At 39.6% G+C, this 17,717-nt stretch overlaps 1 protein-coding gene across 2 annotated transcripts in view; it reads left to right on the forward strand.

Moving 5' to 3' along the window:
• Nucleotides 1-639: 639 nt before the first annotated feature.
• Nucleotides 640-17,717, forward strand: part of LOC131222802 (THO complex subunit 6) — a 30,705-nt gene continuing 13,627 nt past the window's right edge. For both annotated transcript variants that reach the window (XM_058218000.1, XM_058218001.1), the window contains exons 1-8: nucleotides 640-845; nucleotides 1,660-1,691; nucleotides 1,835-1,945; nucleotides 3,102-3,178; nucleotides 5,264-5,309; nucleotides 13,866-13,926; nucleotides 14,730-14,783; nucleotides 14,929-15,009. In XM_058218000.1, the coding sequence (XP_058073983.1) occupies nucleotides 648-845; nucleotides 1,660-1,691; nucleotides 1,835-1,945; nucleotides 3,102-3,178; nucleotides 5,264-5,309; nucleotides 13,866-13,926; nucleotides 14,730-14,783; nucleotides 14,929-15,009 (660 nt within the window). In that variant the 5' untranslated portion in view covers nucleotides 640-647. The remainder of the gene's footprint in view (nucleotides 846-1,659; nucleotides 1,692-1,834; nucleotides 1,946-3,101; nucleotides 3,179-5,263; nucleotides 5,310-13,865; nucleotides 13,927-14,729; nucleotides 14,784-14,928; nucleotides 15,010-17,717) is intronic.

The raw sequence follows: 17,717 nt of genomic DNA on the forward strand, positions 1-17,717 counted from the left end.
CGCCCCTCAACTTCTCCCCAATCCTTCGCGCCAAAAATTCAGTTTGAAACTTAAGTGGGCCAGACACAAGCAACAGCTGAGAGGGACCCGGAACGTGTACCAAGTAGCTCACAATGCTACTGTGGGGCCCACCGTGATGTATTTGTTTTATCCACGCTGTCCATCCGTTTTATCAGCTCATTTTATGGCACGAGTAGACAATTGAAGCACATCCAAAGCTTAAGTGGACCCCACACCACAGGAAACAGGGGAATATGATGTCCACCGTTGAAACCTTCTCACAGTGATGTTTATTTGGCATCTAACCTGTTCATAAGGTCACACGGACATGGATGAGGGGTAAAAACAAATATCAGCCTGATACAAAACTTTTGTGGCCATAAGAAGTTTTCAATGGCAGGCGTTCAATTTACAATATTTCCTTTGATGTGGTCCACTTAGATTTGGATTTGCTTCAATTTTTTTGTTTGGATCTAAAATGATCTGGGAAAACGGATGAACGGTGTGGATAATACACGTACGTCACTTTGGGCCCCACAGAGTTTACTCAGCACGTAACTAAGTGCCCAGACTGCTTCCCTCCGGCCCCGTTGGATATCAGGAGTAGAGATATCGGGTAGTTCTGGGATTCCACGCTCTTGCCGGAAATGGGAGGAGGAGATGCGACGAACTGGGACGAGGATAGCTACAGGCGCACCATCCTGCAGGAGAGAGAGCTCCAGTCTCAAACCGTCTTCAGGACTGCTTTCGCCCCTTCTCAAAACCCTAACCCCGACATCCTCGTCGTTGCCTCCAGCGACGGCTCCATTGCCCCCTATTCCATCTCCTCCTGCATCTCCACACAGGTGAGTTCGATCCCGACCGTCCATCTCATGATTGTATCATCCTTCAAAGAGAAAAGGGAAATGCACAAAAATCATCACGAACTGCGTTTGCTTTCGATGATTGTAGTGTTTTCTGTCGTTAGCTTGTATACATGCCCCCCCTGCAATTGGGCTATCGGGCTGTGATATGATCTGAACTGCAGTGGGTAGTCCATATCCTTAAATTGTCTATAGTGAAACAATCACAGTCCTTTGATTTTTGTCCCGAAAAATGGATGATTAGGAAATAGCACACAACAAGAGTCTACATTCGACCGAAGATTGATGGCTTGGATCTTCTGCTCCGGTAGGATTTTAGGGAATTTTTAATCAATTGCTGTCCTATCATATCAATTGTTTGGATGACTGAACCATGGGCACTGCCACTACCTGATGATTGTATGCATATCCTCAGTTCAAGGATCATGTATTCCTCTCAGGCTGTGTAATGCCTTCAGCAATCGATTGTTGTAATGTGAGTATGCTAATATGGATTTGCTCCAGGGTGCGTTTGAGTGCTCAATGGAACTGATTTGCAGTAATTCAATTTGATAAAGAGGCAATGACCAATGTTGGCCTGCCCCATTTCATTAATAGTGTGAGACTTGCCTCCAAATTTCCATGTATATAACTTCAAGTCTCGCTTAAAACATATCGAATTGCAATTTTGGGCTTAGTCATTATTATGAACTAATCTGGTGTCACCCGCACTTCAGTGATTTACTCCTTGCAGAATTGTGACTTTGTAACCCATTGCAAGCTTTTACTGTTTACTTACATATTTATTATTTTGCAGCCAATGCGTATTAACAAGGGTCGGCATCAACAGTAAGTATTTCTAACCTTGTTTCAATTTCTCACTTGCTATTTTCATTAACTGATGTAAAAAGATTGTTTTGGAGACATACTAGGTTGGTTTTCATTCTCATCCCTCATTGATTGACAACTGATTTTTTCTATCTTGTGTGGAGGTCTCTGGCTGACTTTTCAGTGGCAGAACCACTTTGCTTGCTTCGAGCACACAATGGCCCTGCCTATGATGTCAAATTTTATGGTGATGGGGAAGATTCTTTGTTGTTGAGGTTTGTTCTATAGTTGTCATTTTCATTGTTTCGCTGGCTTGTCATTCTGTCATGTGTTGATTTGGGCTGTGTTTGGATGCTCGATGGAACCAAGCTGCAATAATTCAATATGATGAAGTGGAAATTACTTAAGCATGATTAGCCATATCCCATTCATAACGGGGGACTAACCCTGCAAATAGCAATTTGTGCAACCTGAAATGTGTGGAACTGCACTTAGGGGCTCATCACCATTGTGGGGTTAATGGTCCACTCCCACCTCCACTTTGTCCATTTCCTTCATATTTAATTGTATTATTTTGATTAAGTCAAACTGAGCTTCCAAACACACCTTAACTGGTGTATGTGTTAAGTGAAACGGGTTTGCCTTCTCATGAATGTATTTTTTCATTCAATCTTCTGGGCTCATTTTCCATGCATGATGCTTGAATTTGTGTCATGGTCATTTGCACACTGGTTTTAAGATGCTGCGAAGTTGAGGTGATGTTCTTCTTCTTCATGATATCAATAAGCAGGGTCGCACATATTATAATGTGCACGTTAATGCGATGTATAAGTTGATGGCTGATATCTAACATATCTTACAATCTAGTATTACCATGTGCATAAAAATCTGTCAGTGCACATGTATCACAACAAAAAAACATTCATATCGTGTGAATATTATCCAACATGCGATGCATGCATATATTACATGCCCATTAACAAGCGTAGGATAGTCGACAGTTTAGCGGAAATTTACTGCTTGTCATTGAACTTCAAGCATTTAATATAATTATGCTTCTAGCATCACATTCAGTTGCCTTCTTCAATTTCCAGCAGTACTCTGTTATGGGTTCCGAGACTCTCACTTACTCCCTTATGGGCTTCAATTTACACATTTGGGTCTTGAATGGCTATGCACCGTTTGATTCCCTAGCACAACTCTTTTGTACAATTCCATGGAACTGATGTAGAGCTCAGCAATCACTGTATGAAGTGCTCAAGAAAGCTAGGAGTAATGCAAGGAGCTCATTATCCTTTTCTTCTGACCATTGATTGCCACTCTCCCCTTCCATTTGAAAGCATTCTTTTATGAATAGCTAAATTTTGATGTAACTGAGAATTGCTTTTGAACTTGACCTTGTTCAAAACTGACCTCACCCATCTCATGTAGCTGTGGAGATGATGGTCGAATTCAGGGATGGAGGTGGAAGGAAATTCTAGACTCAGAGGTGCTTGTGCCCATGCAAGGTAATTTCAGTATTAAATGGCTGCCATCTCCGGATTAATAATACCAAGCAATCTCTGAGATTTCCATCATCACTCTTCTACATCTGTTTATTAAATTTTGTGGCTACTGTTTTGTGATATTTCTAGAACGGGTCTATTTAGAAGTTTCAATTCATGGTTTACATTTGTTTTTCCATTATTGATGATGCTATTATGCTTTTGGCTATTGTTCCCTTGTCGTAAATTTTCATTAGTTTCTTTTTCTTTTCTTTCTTTCTTTTCTTTTTTCTTTTTTTTCCTTCTTTTTTAAAAGATTTTTATCAACAATCAATTAAAACCCCTATGTTTCTTTCTCAGCGTTTCTGTTATCTGGGTATGGCTAGCAGGAAACATGGAAGAAATACTCGCTGAAGTGCACAATTTGCTATAATGAGCTAGAGATTGTTGTATTCACATGTAATGATAGGATAGACTTTTCATGCAGGTAGTAGAAACTAATAAACACTGTGAGATAGCTTTCCCCAAAAGTCTCTTTCTCTCTTCCTTCCTCATTTGCCGGGATTACATGGTAGCAGAGCGATAGGTAATCTCAATCAAAACTTACAACAATAATGATAGGAGAGCTGGGAAGAATTCCTAAGCAGGCAGTTGGAGCTTGGTATTGTTACCTTTTCCTCTGCTTGCCATTTGTTTTTTTGGGTTTGATGCAGTGAAGACAATCTTCATTTCCTTGAGTGTTATTGATGCAATGCTCAAGGAACAAATGTGAAGTAAAAATCAAGAAATTCTGGGTGTTTTGGTCTTTTCCACCTTTTCTGGACTTTTTTTTTGGGGGGGTTTGGGTAGTTAAGTAATGTTCTTCTTTCAGTCAAAGTCATGGATACTAGGTTGCAAGGATGTGGTATTTTAGTTAGCTTGTTCAACAAGTCTCATTGGGCTTTGATTGCATTTCTTTGGAATGCATTACATTTAATATAGCTGGTTGGTAAACGTAAATGCATTGGAATGGAGCTATGGCTGCAATTCTCTACAAATTCTGAATGGAAAGATTTGGAAGGGTGCTTTTGGTGTCTAAAAAGGTTCTGTTGTGCTGGAACTATTCTCCACACAACCCTAGTTGGGGCTTAAGATTGGTTTTTACTGAAGATTTTTGGCATTTCCTTCCAATTGCAACTACTGATGGCATCAACCATGATGCATAGCAGGACATAAAGTTGGACCTGGAGGCTCTCCACAGGACCAGGAGACTCCTACACTAAGCGGGTAGAAGAGATTTTGATCCGCCGAGCATCATTACTGTTAAAAATACTGAATGTTTATCATATAGTTCATGCATGTGTTGAAAATTTGATAGAAAATCAAATCGGGAGACTCTTGATAGGACCAGGAGCCTTTCCACACAAAGCATGTAGAATATACTGTGATCCGTACAGCAGTGAATAACAATAATGTGCTAAGCAGTCTCACTTACTCTGAGTAGTTTCAATAAGTTTCTAAACAATGCCATTACCTCATCATTTTAAACAAGTACCTTTTCACCTTGAATGAGTTTTTGTGTTCAATGGAATTGGTTCTTTAGATGTGAACTCTGCCATCAACATCATCCAAGTTTTCCATGTAATATCTATTTCCATCTTGATCTTCCTCCACAAACGACAAGCCTCGAAGCCCTCTTCTTCTCTCACTTTAAGATCTCATCCATGTGGCAAATAACTCAATTTTTAATTAAGGAAGAAATTGACAATGTGATAAATCTAAGCAAATCACGAAGTATTTTTCTGAAGTTCTGAATACTCGTACCGTTGTTTTCTTTGACCAATGCTTTACATATGGATACCGATTTTGACCTAACCAGTGAAATTACAAATTGAATCAACTCATTAGAACGGAGTTGCTCTAAAATTCAACTTTAATCTATCCCATTAAGCAAGTTTGCAAATATTTTGATAATAACCCTATTAACAGTCTTCTCTGCTTCCTTTCATGTTTGTTTTCCCTTTGTGTCAATTTTGGTTTCTTTTGAGAATACTAAATATTTTTCAATAAAGTAAATGCGGTTTTATGAATCATCTTTCCCTTATTGTCTCTATATTTTGCTTGTTGCAGTAAACCATTTGAATCCAGTACTCAATTTGGTGAACCCTCAACACAAGTGAGTTTTCGGAACTAGAAATTTACTCTTGTATGCTATCCACTGTTTTGAAAGTTCTTTATCCAAGTTTTATGTACTAATGGTTATGGTACTCCTTGTGTGTATGTAGTTCTATATATTTTTTTGTTTGATTCATGGAGGAAAGGGGTTTGGAGAGTATCCTTGAATCTGGGGTATCCTCAAAGAATATGCTATATTCCAAAAGCCAAATTGATGAGGACATCACTTCACGTACACCTTTGCGTATGTATTAGAGGAGGCGGGTTGCACCGATTTCTCTGTGGCTAGGCGAGTACACATGATCATGTTGAATACCCCATGTATATGTGTGAGCATCTGGAAGACCCCACATTGGGAAGATGCACATGAGTTGCTTTAAGGAGTGATTTGGATCGTCAGATTTGAGGGATGTGACGATCGGGCCGTTGGTTCGCATGGATCAAATAATCGGGCCATTGATGGTGGATCGTTTTTATCATTATTGGATATTATTATCTTTTAGGATTTAGTTTATGATTGATTTATATTTTGGACACATTATGAGTAATTTTATTTGATTTTTCATTAGACTAGGGTTATTTTGGTCAAAATTCATGAGATAAGGTTTAAATTGTAATTTTGAAAAGTTCTTGAGGCAATAAAAGATAGGGGAGGGGGATGACCTCTCATTACTTGGTTTTGAGGGAAAAAAAAAAAAGAAGAAGAAGAAAGAAAAGCTCTTTGTTTTTTTCTTCCATCTTCATGTGATGTGAGGGTGACTTCCATGTGAATTGGAAGGAAGATTGGTGCGAAGCTTATTTTAATCAACGGAAGTGTCAGGCTTCCTTTATCCCCCACACTTTCATCTCTTCATGAAAAACTAATGTATTCTTCCACGTTCTTCGATTTTCGTTCTCCTTCATCCCAAGCCATTAATATTCTCCCGATATTCATCCCTTTTACATTCATCAATGATTCAAACCCTAGAAAACCAAAACCCCACTTACCTAGTCCACACGTGTGACCACACAGCTACATGTGTGAACCCATAGGGTTGGCTGTACGGCCCCACCATTGCTCCTTTATTTTCCATCACTCATACCACAAAACCTTACATTCTCTTGTCCAAACCTTAACCCTAAACCTAGAAATTTCAAATCTTCATATTTCCCTAATTACCAAACTCTAGTTTTTCACAACCTTCAATTGAACCCAAATCCGTACATTTCTTCTGTCCAAAACCCTAATTCTCTTATCCTAGTACCTAAACCCCCCAAACCCTTACCCAATTTACCATATTATCCATAATTCCAAGTTTTTCCCTAATTCCCCTAAACCCTAATTTCACCATAGGTAGTATTAGACATTCCCTTTTGGAAATAGGCTCACACTATACTATTTGGATGTCCCTACATCTATTAGATTTTAGTTTTCCTTATTTAATGGTCTTGTATGACGGTGCTTGGTAACCTACGTTTGAATTATGCACGATCTCCTTTTGGAATTTTGGTATTCTTGATGATGGATGACTGATGCATGAATTCAAATATTGTGCGAGATCAACTAACAAAATTAAATTAATTAAAAAAAATCACAAAACTTGCCACCATCATCACAAATACCAAAATTCGAAAAGGAGATCATGCGTAATTCAAGCCCAGGTTACCAAGCATCATCCTACGAGACCATTAAATGAGAGAAACTATGATCTAATGGATGTTGGGACATCCAAATATCATAGGGTAAGCCAAAAGCAAAAGGTCTAATTCAGTAATTCTACCTAGGGTGAAATTCGGGTTTATGGGAATTGAGGAAAAACTTGGAATTAGGGATAATGAGGTAAATTGGGTAAAAGTTTGAGGGGTTTAGGTACTAGGATAAGAGAATTAGGGTTTTAGATGGAGGGAATATAGGGAATGAAAAACTAAATGAGCAAGGGTGAGGCCATACGGCTAACCTTATGGGTTCACACGTGTGGCCGTGCAACCACACGTGTGGACTAGGTAAGTGGCGTTTTGGTTTTCTAGGGTTTGGATCATCAATGGAAGTAAAAGGAATGAAGATCGGGAGGATGTTGATGGCTTGGGATGAAGGAGAATGAAAATCGAAGAACGTGGAAGAATACCTTGCTTGTTGATGAAGAGATGAGAGTAGAGCTGCGCATCGGACCGAGTTGGATCGGATCGGGCCCAACTCGATTCGATTAGAAATTTGCAGGGTCAAACCCGAACTCGATCCGATCCGGTATCGAGTCCGGGCCATCTTACTCAATCCGATCCGATCTTCTACTGGCCTGAACCGATCCAAGTCCGACTCGGTCAGGAAAATCGAGTCGGATCGGATTGGACAAGGTTCGGATCGTTCGTTTTTTTCAACGGTGTGGAAATTATTATTCTCATTGTTTCCTATGGTGTGATTTACTTGATTATTGGATATACTTAAAATTTAGTATCAACTCCTAAATTGATATGGAAAAACTGATGGACGGTGTGGATAAACCAAAAACTTCAAGACAGGCCTCACATAGTTTACTCAGTAGGATAAAACCGTAAAGCTCACGCCAGCTACATAGCTTCCTGAAGAAGCTTATACCTGCTATATGACTTCCTGAAGAAGCTTCAAGTACTCTCTGTAGCTAGCCTATACAACTGCTCTAGGTACGTGTCGCTCGAAGACGAGCACTCTCTGTAGCTAGCTAACACCAGCAATACAGCTGCTTTGGGTACGTGTCGCTCGAAGACGAGCACTGACGCTCCTCGAGCTCTGAGTTGTACGAACGGTTCAAAGGAGATCAAAGTTACATGAGCCTTACAGTGATGTATTTATTATATCTACACCGTTCATCTCTTTTCAGAGATCATTTTAGAGCATTATCCAAAAAATGAATCATATCCAAAGATCATCTGGACCACACCATAAATAGAAGCGGAGATAAAAGATATATATATATATATAGGGAGGGGTAAACTTGTAATTTACTAGTTACTACACCCGGTGCGGTCCGGATCGAATTGGATCGGATCCAAACGGATCGGATTTCGGTTCTGCTCGGTCGGATTTGCTACTTATCCGAATCCGATCCGATTGTCGTTCAGATCTGACCGATCCTACCCAAACCTGACCAATCCAGGCCATCGGTTCTGTTTGAATCGGGGTGGATCGGGTCCATTTTGCCCACCTCTAGATGAGAGTGTAGGGGATGAAAGGAAGCGTCGCACTTTCCGTTGACGAAGATAAGTTTCGCATCAATCTTCATTCTAATTTACATGGAAGTCACCCTCACATCACATGAAGATAGAAGAAGAAAACAAGGAGCGCTCTCTCTCTCTCTCTCTCTCTCTCTCTCTCTTCCCTTAAAACCAAGTAATGAGATGTTACACGTTCCCCTTCTTTTATAGCCTCAAGAGCTTTTCAAAATTACAATTTAAACCGTCTTATGAATTTTGACCAAAATAACCCTAGTCTAATGAAAAATCAAATTAAATCACTCATAAGGTGTCCAAAACATAAACAAATCATAAGCTAAATCCTAAAAGATAATAATGTCCTATAATGATGAAAATGATCCACGATCAATGGCCTGATCATATGATTCAAGCAATTCAACGGCCCGATCGTCATGTCACTCGAATCCGACGGTTCAAATGACTCCATAAAGCAACCCATGTGCATCTTCCCAGTGTGGGGTCTTCCAGATACTTGCACATGCACATAGGGTCTTCAATATGATCATGGGTACTCGCCTAGCCACAGAGAAATCGGTGCGGCCCGCCTCCTCCTTCGATACGTACGTAAAGGTGTATATGAAGTTATGTCCTCATCAACTCTCCTCGGTTGAGAAGAGTTCACCACCGATGGACTAAAACTCCTTTAGCGCTCCAAGATGTTGGGATTCAAATGTTGCAATTCATCTTCTGTAATTCAGGTGCTATATGAAATCGGCCTATGCTTCCACTTGACGATGAATTTCTAAAATTCCCCTATTGCAAGTGGAAACCGCTTACTCATACATTATGTCTTCGATTGTTCACTATGAGCAGGCGATGAGGGTAAGGGTGACAAAGGCTGGGATGATTGGTCAGGCGGGTGCCATAGGTTGGGGACTGGATCATGGTTTGTGGGAGGGCCTGAAAATGGATCAGTAGGCGAAGTAGCATGACCCTTGTATCTTACTAGATCTTCCACATTAAAAGTAGAACTAATTCAACTAATTCCCATAGTAGGTGGAAGGTCTACTACATTCGCATTCAGACCCAGTTTCTACAGTATTTTGTATGGTCCTACACTATGCGCTTGCAACTTTTTAATAGCCTCGTGTGGGAACCGTTTAGGTCTTGTGCGGACCATGACGTAATCTCCTACCTGGAATTCCTGAAACCTGTGATGAGAATCAACAAATGCTTTGTATGTTTCATTACTTAAGTTAATCCGCTTCCTGATCTCACTATGTAACTCATGCATGTGATGTGCAAATTCATGTGCTGACTCAAATGGTCTATGGGACACAAACATATGTATGAGATTTACAGGTTTCCTAGGTTTGTAGCTATGTATAACCTCAAATGGACTCATGCCTATGGGCCTATTAATGGAACTATTATATGTTAACTCAGCTATAGGCAAAACAGTATCCCAAGTTTTGATGTGATCACAAACAAGGCATCTAAACAAATTTCCAAGACTCATATTGATGATCTCATTCTGACCGTTTGTTTGAGGATAATAACAGATGAAAATTGAAGCCTTGTCCCCATCATGTGTCATAGTGTCTTCCTAAAATAGCTCATAAAGCGTACATCACACGATCAAACACTATGGTCTTAGGTAGATCGTGTAAACGCACTACCTCTCTAAAGAAAAGTTTAGCCAAATTAGAGGCATCTGACGTTTTTGAGCACGGAATGAAATGGGCCATTTTATTAAAACGGTACACAATCACGAATATGAAATCATGTTTCTTGATAGTTTTCGGTAAGCCCAACACGAAATCCATACTAACGTCCTGCCATGGAGCATAGAGCACTGGCAAAGGCGTATACAATCCTGTATTTTGCTTTCTCTGCTTCGCCAATTGACAAGTCCTACACTACCTAACTATCTTGGCGACATCTTGCTTTCCTCCACAAGGGCAATGGTCTTGTTCCTCCCCCAAATGATTGGCTACCCCTCTTGTATGAAGTTCCCAAACTAGGAAATCATGGAGGGAAGTACGCAGAATGCAGAATCTATCACCTTTAAATAGGAACTCATCGATGATGATAAACCCATGATTGTCGCTCGATTGAACATCTCGTAATGACGCATACAACTCACCAAAGTCTGGGCATGTAGGATACTCTTCTCTCAGCCGCTCAAACCCAGTCACATCCACTTTCATACTTTAGAGTAGTGCCACATGACAAGTAAGGGCTTTAGTAGGTTTGTTCTCGACCCCAACCTTATGTTTGAGAACGAAAGAATATTTCCTGAAGAAATTGGACCCATTTAGTATGCCTAGGGTTTAGTTTCTTATGGGAATTGAGGTAACATAAGGCCTTGTGGTCAAAAAACAAGACAAATTATTGCGGTAGTAAATAATGCCGTAATGGCGCAATGATTGGACGACCGCATAAAACTCTTTATCATGGGTGGAACGTCATTGCTTCACCTCATTCAACTTCTCACTAAAATAAGCAACGAGGTTCCCTTTATGACTAAGCACTCTTCCTATATCTACCCTCGATGCATCACACGCAACTTCAAAGACTTTAGAAAAGTCTGGAAGGCGCATGACGGGAGCTTCACTCATATTGCCCTTAATCTCTTTAAATGCTTTAGAGGCAGCTTTAGTTCATACAAATTCCCCTTTCTTTATGGAATACGTGATAGGAGCCCTGATGGAACTAAACACTCTAATGAACCGCGGATAAAAAGTTGCTAAGCCACGAAAGCTTCGCACCTCGTGAATATTGCATGATTTAAGCCACTCAACTATAGCCTTGACCTTCTCGGGATCCGCTCTCATGCCCTCAGATAATACTATGAACCCTAAGAATATAACGCTCTTTGACATGAATGTGTACTTAAGGTTGGCATAAAGCTTTACAGTTCTGAGGACCCCGCAAATTTGCCAGATGGTGATGTTGTCCCTTTGATGTGCTATAGATAAGAATGTCATCAAAATACACCACAAAGAACTTACCCACAAATGGTCTCAACACTCGGGTCATCACTCTCTTAAATGTCTTCAGGGCGTTAGTCAAGCCAAAGAGCATGACTAGCCACTCGTGTAGCCCATCCTTCGCCTTGAAGGCCATCTTCCACTCATCTTCTGGGCATATGCGTATTTGGCAATACCCACTTTTGAGGTCAATCTTTGAAAATATTGTGTCACCCGCCATCATGTCTAACATATCATCAATACGTGGTATGGAAAACCAGTACTTGACCGTGATTTTATTGATTGCTCTACTATCCACACACATCTGCCACGTACCGTTTTTCTTAGGCGTGAGAAGCGCGAGCACGACACACTGACTCAAACTCTCCTGAATGAAACCCTTCCTGAGGAGCTCATCCAATTGCCTCTTCAACTTTGCATGCTCCGCGGGGTTCATTCGATAATGAGGAAGGTTTGGCAGAGTCGACAAAGTGACATGATCAATGGCATGCTGGATGTCCCTCATTGGTGGGAGCTCATTTGGTAAGTCCTTTGGAAATATATCGTGAAACTCATCTAGAATCGGATTCACCTCAGGGGGTCCCTCTACAGTCTACACTAACCTCGAGTATAACTTTTTCACTGCTCTTTCGTAAGAGGCACGGGATCATTTTTTTTTTCCAACTATCTGGGGTGCTATGGGTGCTCCCAGGCTTAATAGATATTTTTCTTTTATCTTGGCAAGGTGGGGGTTGTGGAAAATCAGAGAAGAGATTATGGAGGAGTGGTTTAGTGGGGCTTTGGGTGTTATGGCTAGAAAGAAATGCTCGATGCTTCAAGAACAAGAAGGGGAAAGTGTTAGATGTGTTTAGGAGGGGAAAATCTGTTGTAAAAGAATGGGTTTTGGGTTCGGATAGGTGCTTCTTTTTTCCATTGGGCTAGTAGCAATGGTGCTTGCCTTTTGCTTTTTTCTTTGATTCTTTTGTATATTTTGGCTCAGGCCTTTTAATGAAAATATCACTATTCAAAAAAAAAAAAAATTATCAAAAGAAAAATAAAAAATCTATCACGTTGCATGTTGAAGGTGCTAACATAGACAACCACTGGTTCACATTGCTCACTAACACATCTGTCGTGAGTTAGTGTCCCATGAGCATGAGACTGGTTCTAAATGTTGGTATTGGTTGGCGTATCGGCCTAGCAAAAAAATGATACGATACGGTGTTGCATATCGGTATCGGGGTCGTATTGGCCCGTATCGGTCAGAATTTTTTTAAAAGCAAAATAATATGGAAATATATTAGAAAAATAGGGAAAAAAAGATATCCAAGGATCTATCTTTTGTTTTTTATATATAAAAAAAGAGTATTTTGACCATGTATTCATATATTCGAATATTCTTTGATGAGAATGCTATTTGTCGATTTGACTTGTTGAAGGTCAACTAAATGGGCCTTAATTAAACACAAATCAAGCATGATTTGGTGAACAATGGCCCATTGCATTGAAATACAACAAAATGAAGATGAAAATATTAAAAAAAGAGAGTAAATGTTTACCCCTCTTTCTGATTTTTCCCATAATGGTCCACTTTGCTTTGATTTGTCGAATCCCATTCAAATCATTTGTTTTGATCTGAAAATAGGTCTAGATCTAGCCTAAAATAAGTTTTTAAGCTTCTTCCATGGTTTAAATGAAAAGAAGAAGAGAAGACGTGTGAAATTTAGAAAAGAAATTTTCAAATTTGGGATTTTATAGGCATAACGGCTGTATTGGCCCCGTATTGGTGCCAATACGCCCCGCATTGCCTGATAAGGGTCCAATGTTTTTTGTATTGGACCAATACGACCCCGTATCACATATCATGCCAATACGGATATGATATGGCCGATACGATACTGATATTTATATTCGTGCGTGAGACAGAGAAAAGCTTTATGGAGATAGTATTGAAATCTCATAACAAACATCTTCCATAATCAAAGGAACTTCCCTCCTGGCCCCCTCTCATGCACAAAGAAGATTGCTTTCTCCTACACATCTTTAGGAATGGTCCTATTTAGTTTTGTCAAAAGCTTTTGCTCTACTAGGGACCTTGGCAATGATCACATAGCGCATCAAACTTGGTTGTGCCTTTTGTTTTTCAACAGTTTGTGTATTGTCTTTCTATATTTATCATGAATGGACAATGTATATTGATCATCACTATGATCACCATCATCATCATCACAACCTTCATCATAGCATTGTCCCAACTATTTGGGATTGTCTTTGCAGTTGGACATCCATGTTATGATAAATATTTCAATGAAACACAGAGACATTTATGTCCATTATGCTGTTTGTAACTTCTTCTTCTTCTTCTTCCTTTTTTTTTTTTTTTTGTGAGTTATTCTCTTTAACTTCCATATTAATTTCTTTTCATTCTTATTATCTAGAGGTCCTTGGGGTGCTCTTTCTCCGATCCCTGAAAACAACGCCATTGCCATTGATACACAGGTTTTTGAATTTTCTTTTCATTCTATTGTTTTTATTTGTAATATTATGCATGTATTTTCTAGAAGGACACGTGCTTAATGAGAGGTATGATTCTGGATGCCTTGGTGCGTGGATGGCATGCACATGGGTTGCTTATTAAGATTTTTATGAATGGCAGTTTGTGACACACGTTACTTTCAACTTCCTCCTTTTATTGTGTCTGAATGGTTTGCGCCCACTAAATTAAAGAATTTATCTCAGTTAATGGTTTGAGGTTTCCATTGCTTGTGTTCTTATTAGTTGTCTGTTGGGCTTAACAATGCCTCTTAAGTCGATTTCATGAACATGCACGCTCCTTGACATTGTTCCCATATCTGCTGCCAACTAGAGTCAATTGGTCCTTGCTCAACGACCATGGTGATGTCTTTCTTGTGATAAAACTAATTTATGCTCTGCACCAAGGCATAAATTGGTGGATAATCGCTGTATTGTTCCTGACCCAGTCAAGCGGTTTATAAGGGAGTCTAGTACCTGTGGAGTCATAACCGAGTCAAGAGTCAAACAAACAGATCTTCAACATTTCAAAGCAACAAAGCATTGCTCCAGACCAAGTCAAGTAGTTTATAAGGGAGGCTAGTAAGTAACTCAGTTATGACCCTAGTAAAGAGTCAAACAAACAGATATGCACATTTCAAAGTGACAAGTTTTCTCTAAGCATGTTTATATTGGTCTTTTCACGATCAAACTTGTTTTTTTTTGGCATACAATACATTGACTTGCTTCTTTGTGAGTGAATGATAATGTTCTTTTTCCCTCTCAAATAGGGGGGATGCATTTTTTCAGCCGCTGGTGATGCTTGTGCTTATTGTTGGGATGTGGTACGTATTTTTTCAAGGTAAACACATTATATGCATCAATGAAGAACTTGAAATGTATTACTTTCTACAAGAACATCGGTTTCATCCGAGTCCACAACTTGTTATCCCGGTGCTCTCTTACCGTTCTCGTTCATTTTTCTGTCAGGAAACAAGCAAGGTCAAAATGGTTTTTAGAGGGCATTCAGACTACTTGCATTGTGTTGTTGCACGTAAATCAAGCAATCAGGTTAGTTTTATTATTATTATTATTATTTTTTTTTTAAGACATCCATATTTTGAATGCTTAATAATCTAACAATCAATGCAGTTTCCATTCAATCAGCTCATCTGATTTCCTGCTGGCTAAAGAATTCTTGTCCATTGTACTAATAGACTTTATTGTTCTTTCCACAAAAAAGGGCACCTGAAGCAGGCATGGTGGATAGCTATAGAACAAACACTAAGACATCCTTCCAACAAGCATTAAACATCTTTTTTTTTTTGGAAGGTTTAGAAGGACAAGCATTAGACGTCTGATAAAGATTTATGCTAAAACTATCCAAAATACTTGAAAATTGTTGTGTTAAGAAATGTTTATAATGGAATCATTCTACTTGTATGCTGGGAAACCATGTAAGAAACATTGGGTGCTTTATGGAGATTCTAAATTAGTTTTCTTTTTATTTTGTTTGGAGAGATGATGACAATTTTATTGGGTGGGGTCACTGATAGAGCGACTTGAATTTGCCAGACTCCCCATACCTCGAAACCAGAGAATCTACAGCCTTCGGAGATAGCATCACACCCTACAAACGAGAAAACAAGCACAACAAGTCATTGAATTCTGTATCACTTATGTTCCTAGGGCAAGGGGGAGCCCACTCTCCTTGGCTAGAGGTACAGTTGGCCACTGAGATATTAGCCACAGGGCATAAATTAGCTAGGTTCAGGAAAGATGCCTGAAGCGAGGAATCCCCGCACTAGACATCTTCCAAGAACCTAACGCTAGATCCATCACCCATTGCAAAACTTAAACCCTCCATCATAGCAGGGGCAACTTCAGCAATCCCTTTCCAGACAAAAGAGACACAGTATAAGGAGGACTTTTTGATCTACTAGCCCATAGGAGAAAGGCTGTACTTAGTAGCAATAATAATTATCAAAGAAGATTTTTCCACCCAAAACCTCCATATCTATTTAGCTAAAAGGGATGATTCGACAGATTCCAGGTTTCAAGTCCTAGCACCCCCCACCCCCCTCAACAAAAGGCGGACAGACCTCAACCCAATTAAGAAGATGGAATTTGCCTTTTGACACCCCACCTTCCCACAAGAAATCTCGCCTTTTGTTCTTCTCATCCCTTTTGTGCTGATTTTTTTTTAAAACCTAGGGTTTCATTTTTCTCTTTGGTGCACCGAACCTTTGTGATGGCCCATGCGTAAGAAGTAAATGAAGTGTTTGTAATCAACTCTCTCATGTGTGGGACGTGTGGATGGGCTGATTGGCATGGATGTGTGGGCTGGTTCTTCTCTTCAAGTGTGGCGTGCATACCGTGTGAAGTCTACATGTTGGGTGCTCCTTGGTTGTGAAAGGCTAGCCCATGTTCATATAAGCTTGAGGTATATATTCTAGTTTCTTTTTGAGATGGAAGTTGATTTGAGAACTGGATTCATGAATCCATTTGATTTTTAGGGGTCCAAATAGCTTCTATCAAATTAAATGTAACAAACTATGTTCAGTGGTCCAAATCTATCCAAGTTTTCTTAATGGCCAAGGGCAAATTAAAATACTTGACCATGGAGAAACCTGATGAGGGTGCTAGTATTTATGATCCATGGATCTAGGAGAATGCTCAAATTATGACATGGTTGTGCAATAGTATGAGACCATGTACCCGGTGTTAACGTCATGTTTTTGGATACTGCAAAAGAAGTGTGGGATGCATTACAAGAGTTGTACTCATCCAACAAAAATATCTTTCGTACATATCAGTTATATGAAGAAATATTTGAGAGCTCCAACAAGGCGACAAAAGGCTAGGTGGGCCTAGGTGGCTGTATCCACATATGTTAACAGGTTATATTGGAAGGGGACTCAAGCAATGCGATGGCTTGGGCCAGCTATAGTTCACGCCCATGGAGAGTTGCTGATATGGTTGATGAAGCTAACAACTTATGTTATCGGAAGCTGGTTTCATTTGCTTGTATTCCTAGATTGGGCAACGAGGTTGCTAATTGGTTGGCTAGACAAGGTGCCTTATGGCTGATCTCCTCATAGTGGATAGGTAGCGGCAGATTTGAGCTTGTTTGGCTGCTTCCGGTCTGCTTGGTATTTGGAGCTAAGTGGCTTTTTGGTTGTTTGGGGATTTTTTTTTCTTCTTATTTTCTTGGATGTATCTTTTGTTGTTATGGGTTGTAAGTTTTTGAGCCCATGTTGTTTCCTTTTATGTTTTTTAATAAAATTTGAATACAGATATATGTATATACGGGAAATGCTCGCATCCAACATGTTGGACAAAAAATTATTGTCCACCTAGAATGATGAAAATTTTGAACAATATAGAAAGGCCGAAATGATTGCTAAGAGAGTAGTGAGGCTAAATGTAAGGCTTATGATGATCTTTATAATAGATTGGGGACGAGAAGGTGAGAAAGATGTCTTCAAACTTACAAAAATGAGAAAGTAGGGACCTAGATTATGTTAGATGCATTAGGAGTGATAACTAGAGGGTACTAGTAAAAGACAATGAGATCAATGCAATGTCGAGAAGCTATTTTTAGAACTTGTTAAGTGCCAACCACTCTGAGAGCATATGGATAGGAGCTATAAACTCAAATGCCATCGGAAACTGTAGATATTTCTGTAAGATTAGAATATCTGAAGTGAAAGAAACTTTGATAAAGATGAAAACAAGAAAGGCCCTCAGACTAGATGGTATACCAGTAGAGGTTTAGA

This window comes from Magnolia sinica, chromosome 13 (assembly GCF_029962835.1).
Source record: "Magnolia sinica isolate HGM2019 chromosome 13, MsV1, whole genome shotgun sequence".
NCBI classification, from domain to species: domain Eukaryota; kingdom Viridiplantae; phylum Streptophyta; class Magnoliopsida; order Magnoliales; family Magnoliaceae; genus Magnolia; species Magnolia sinica.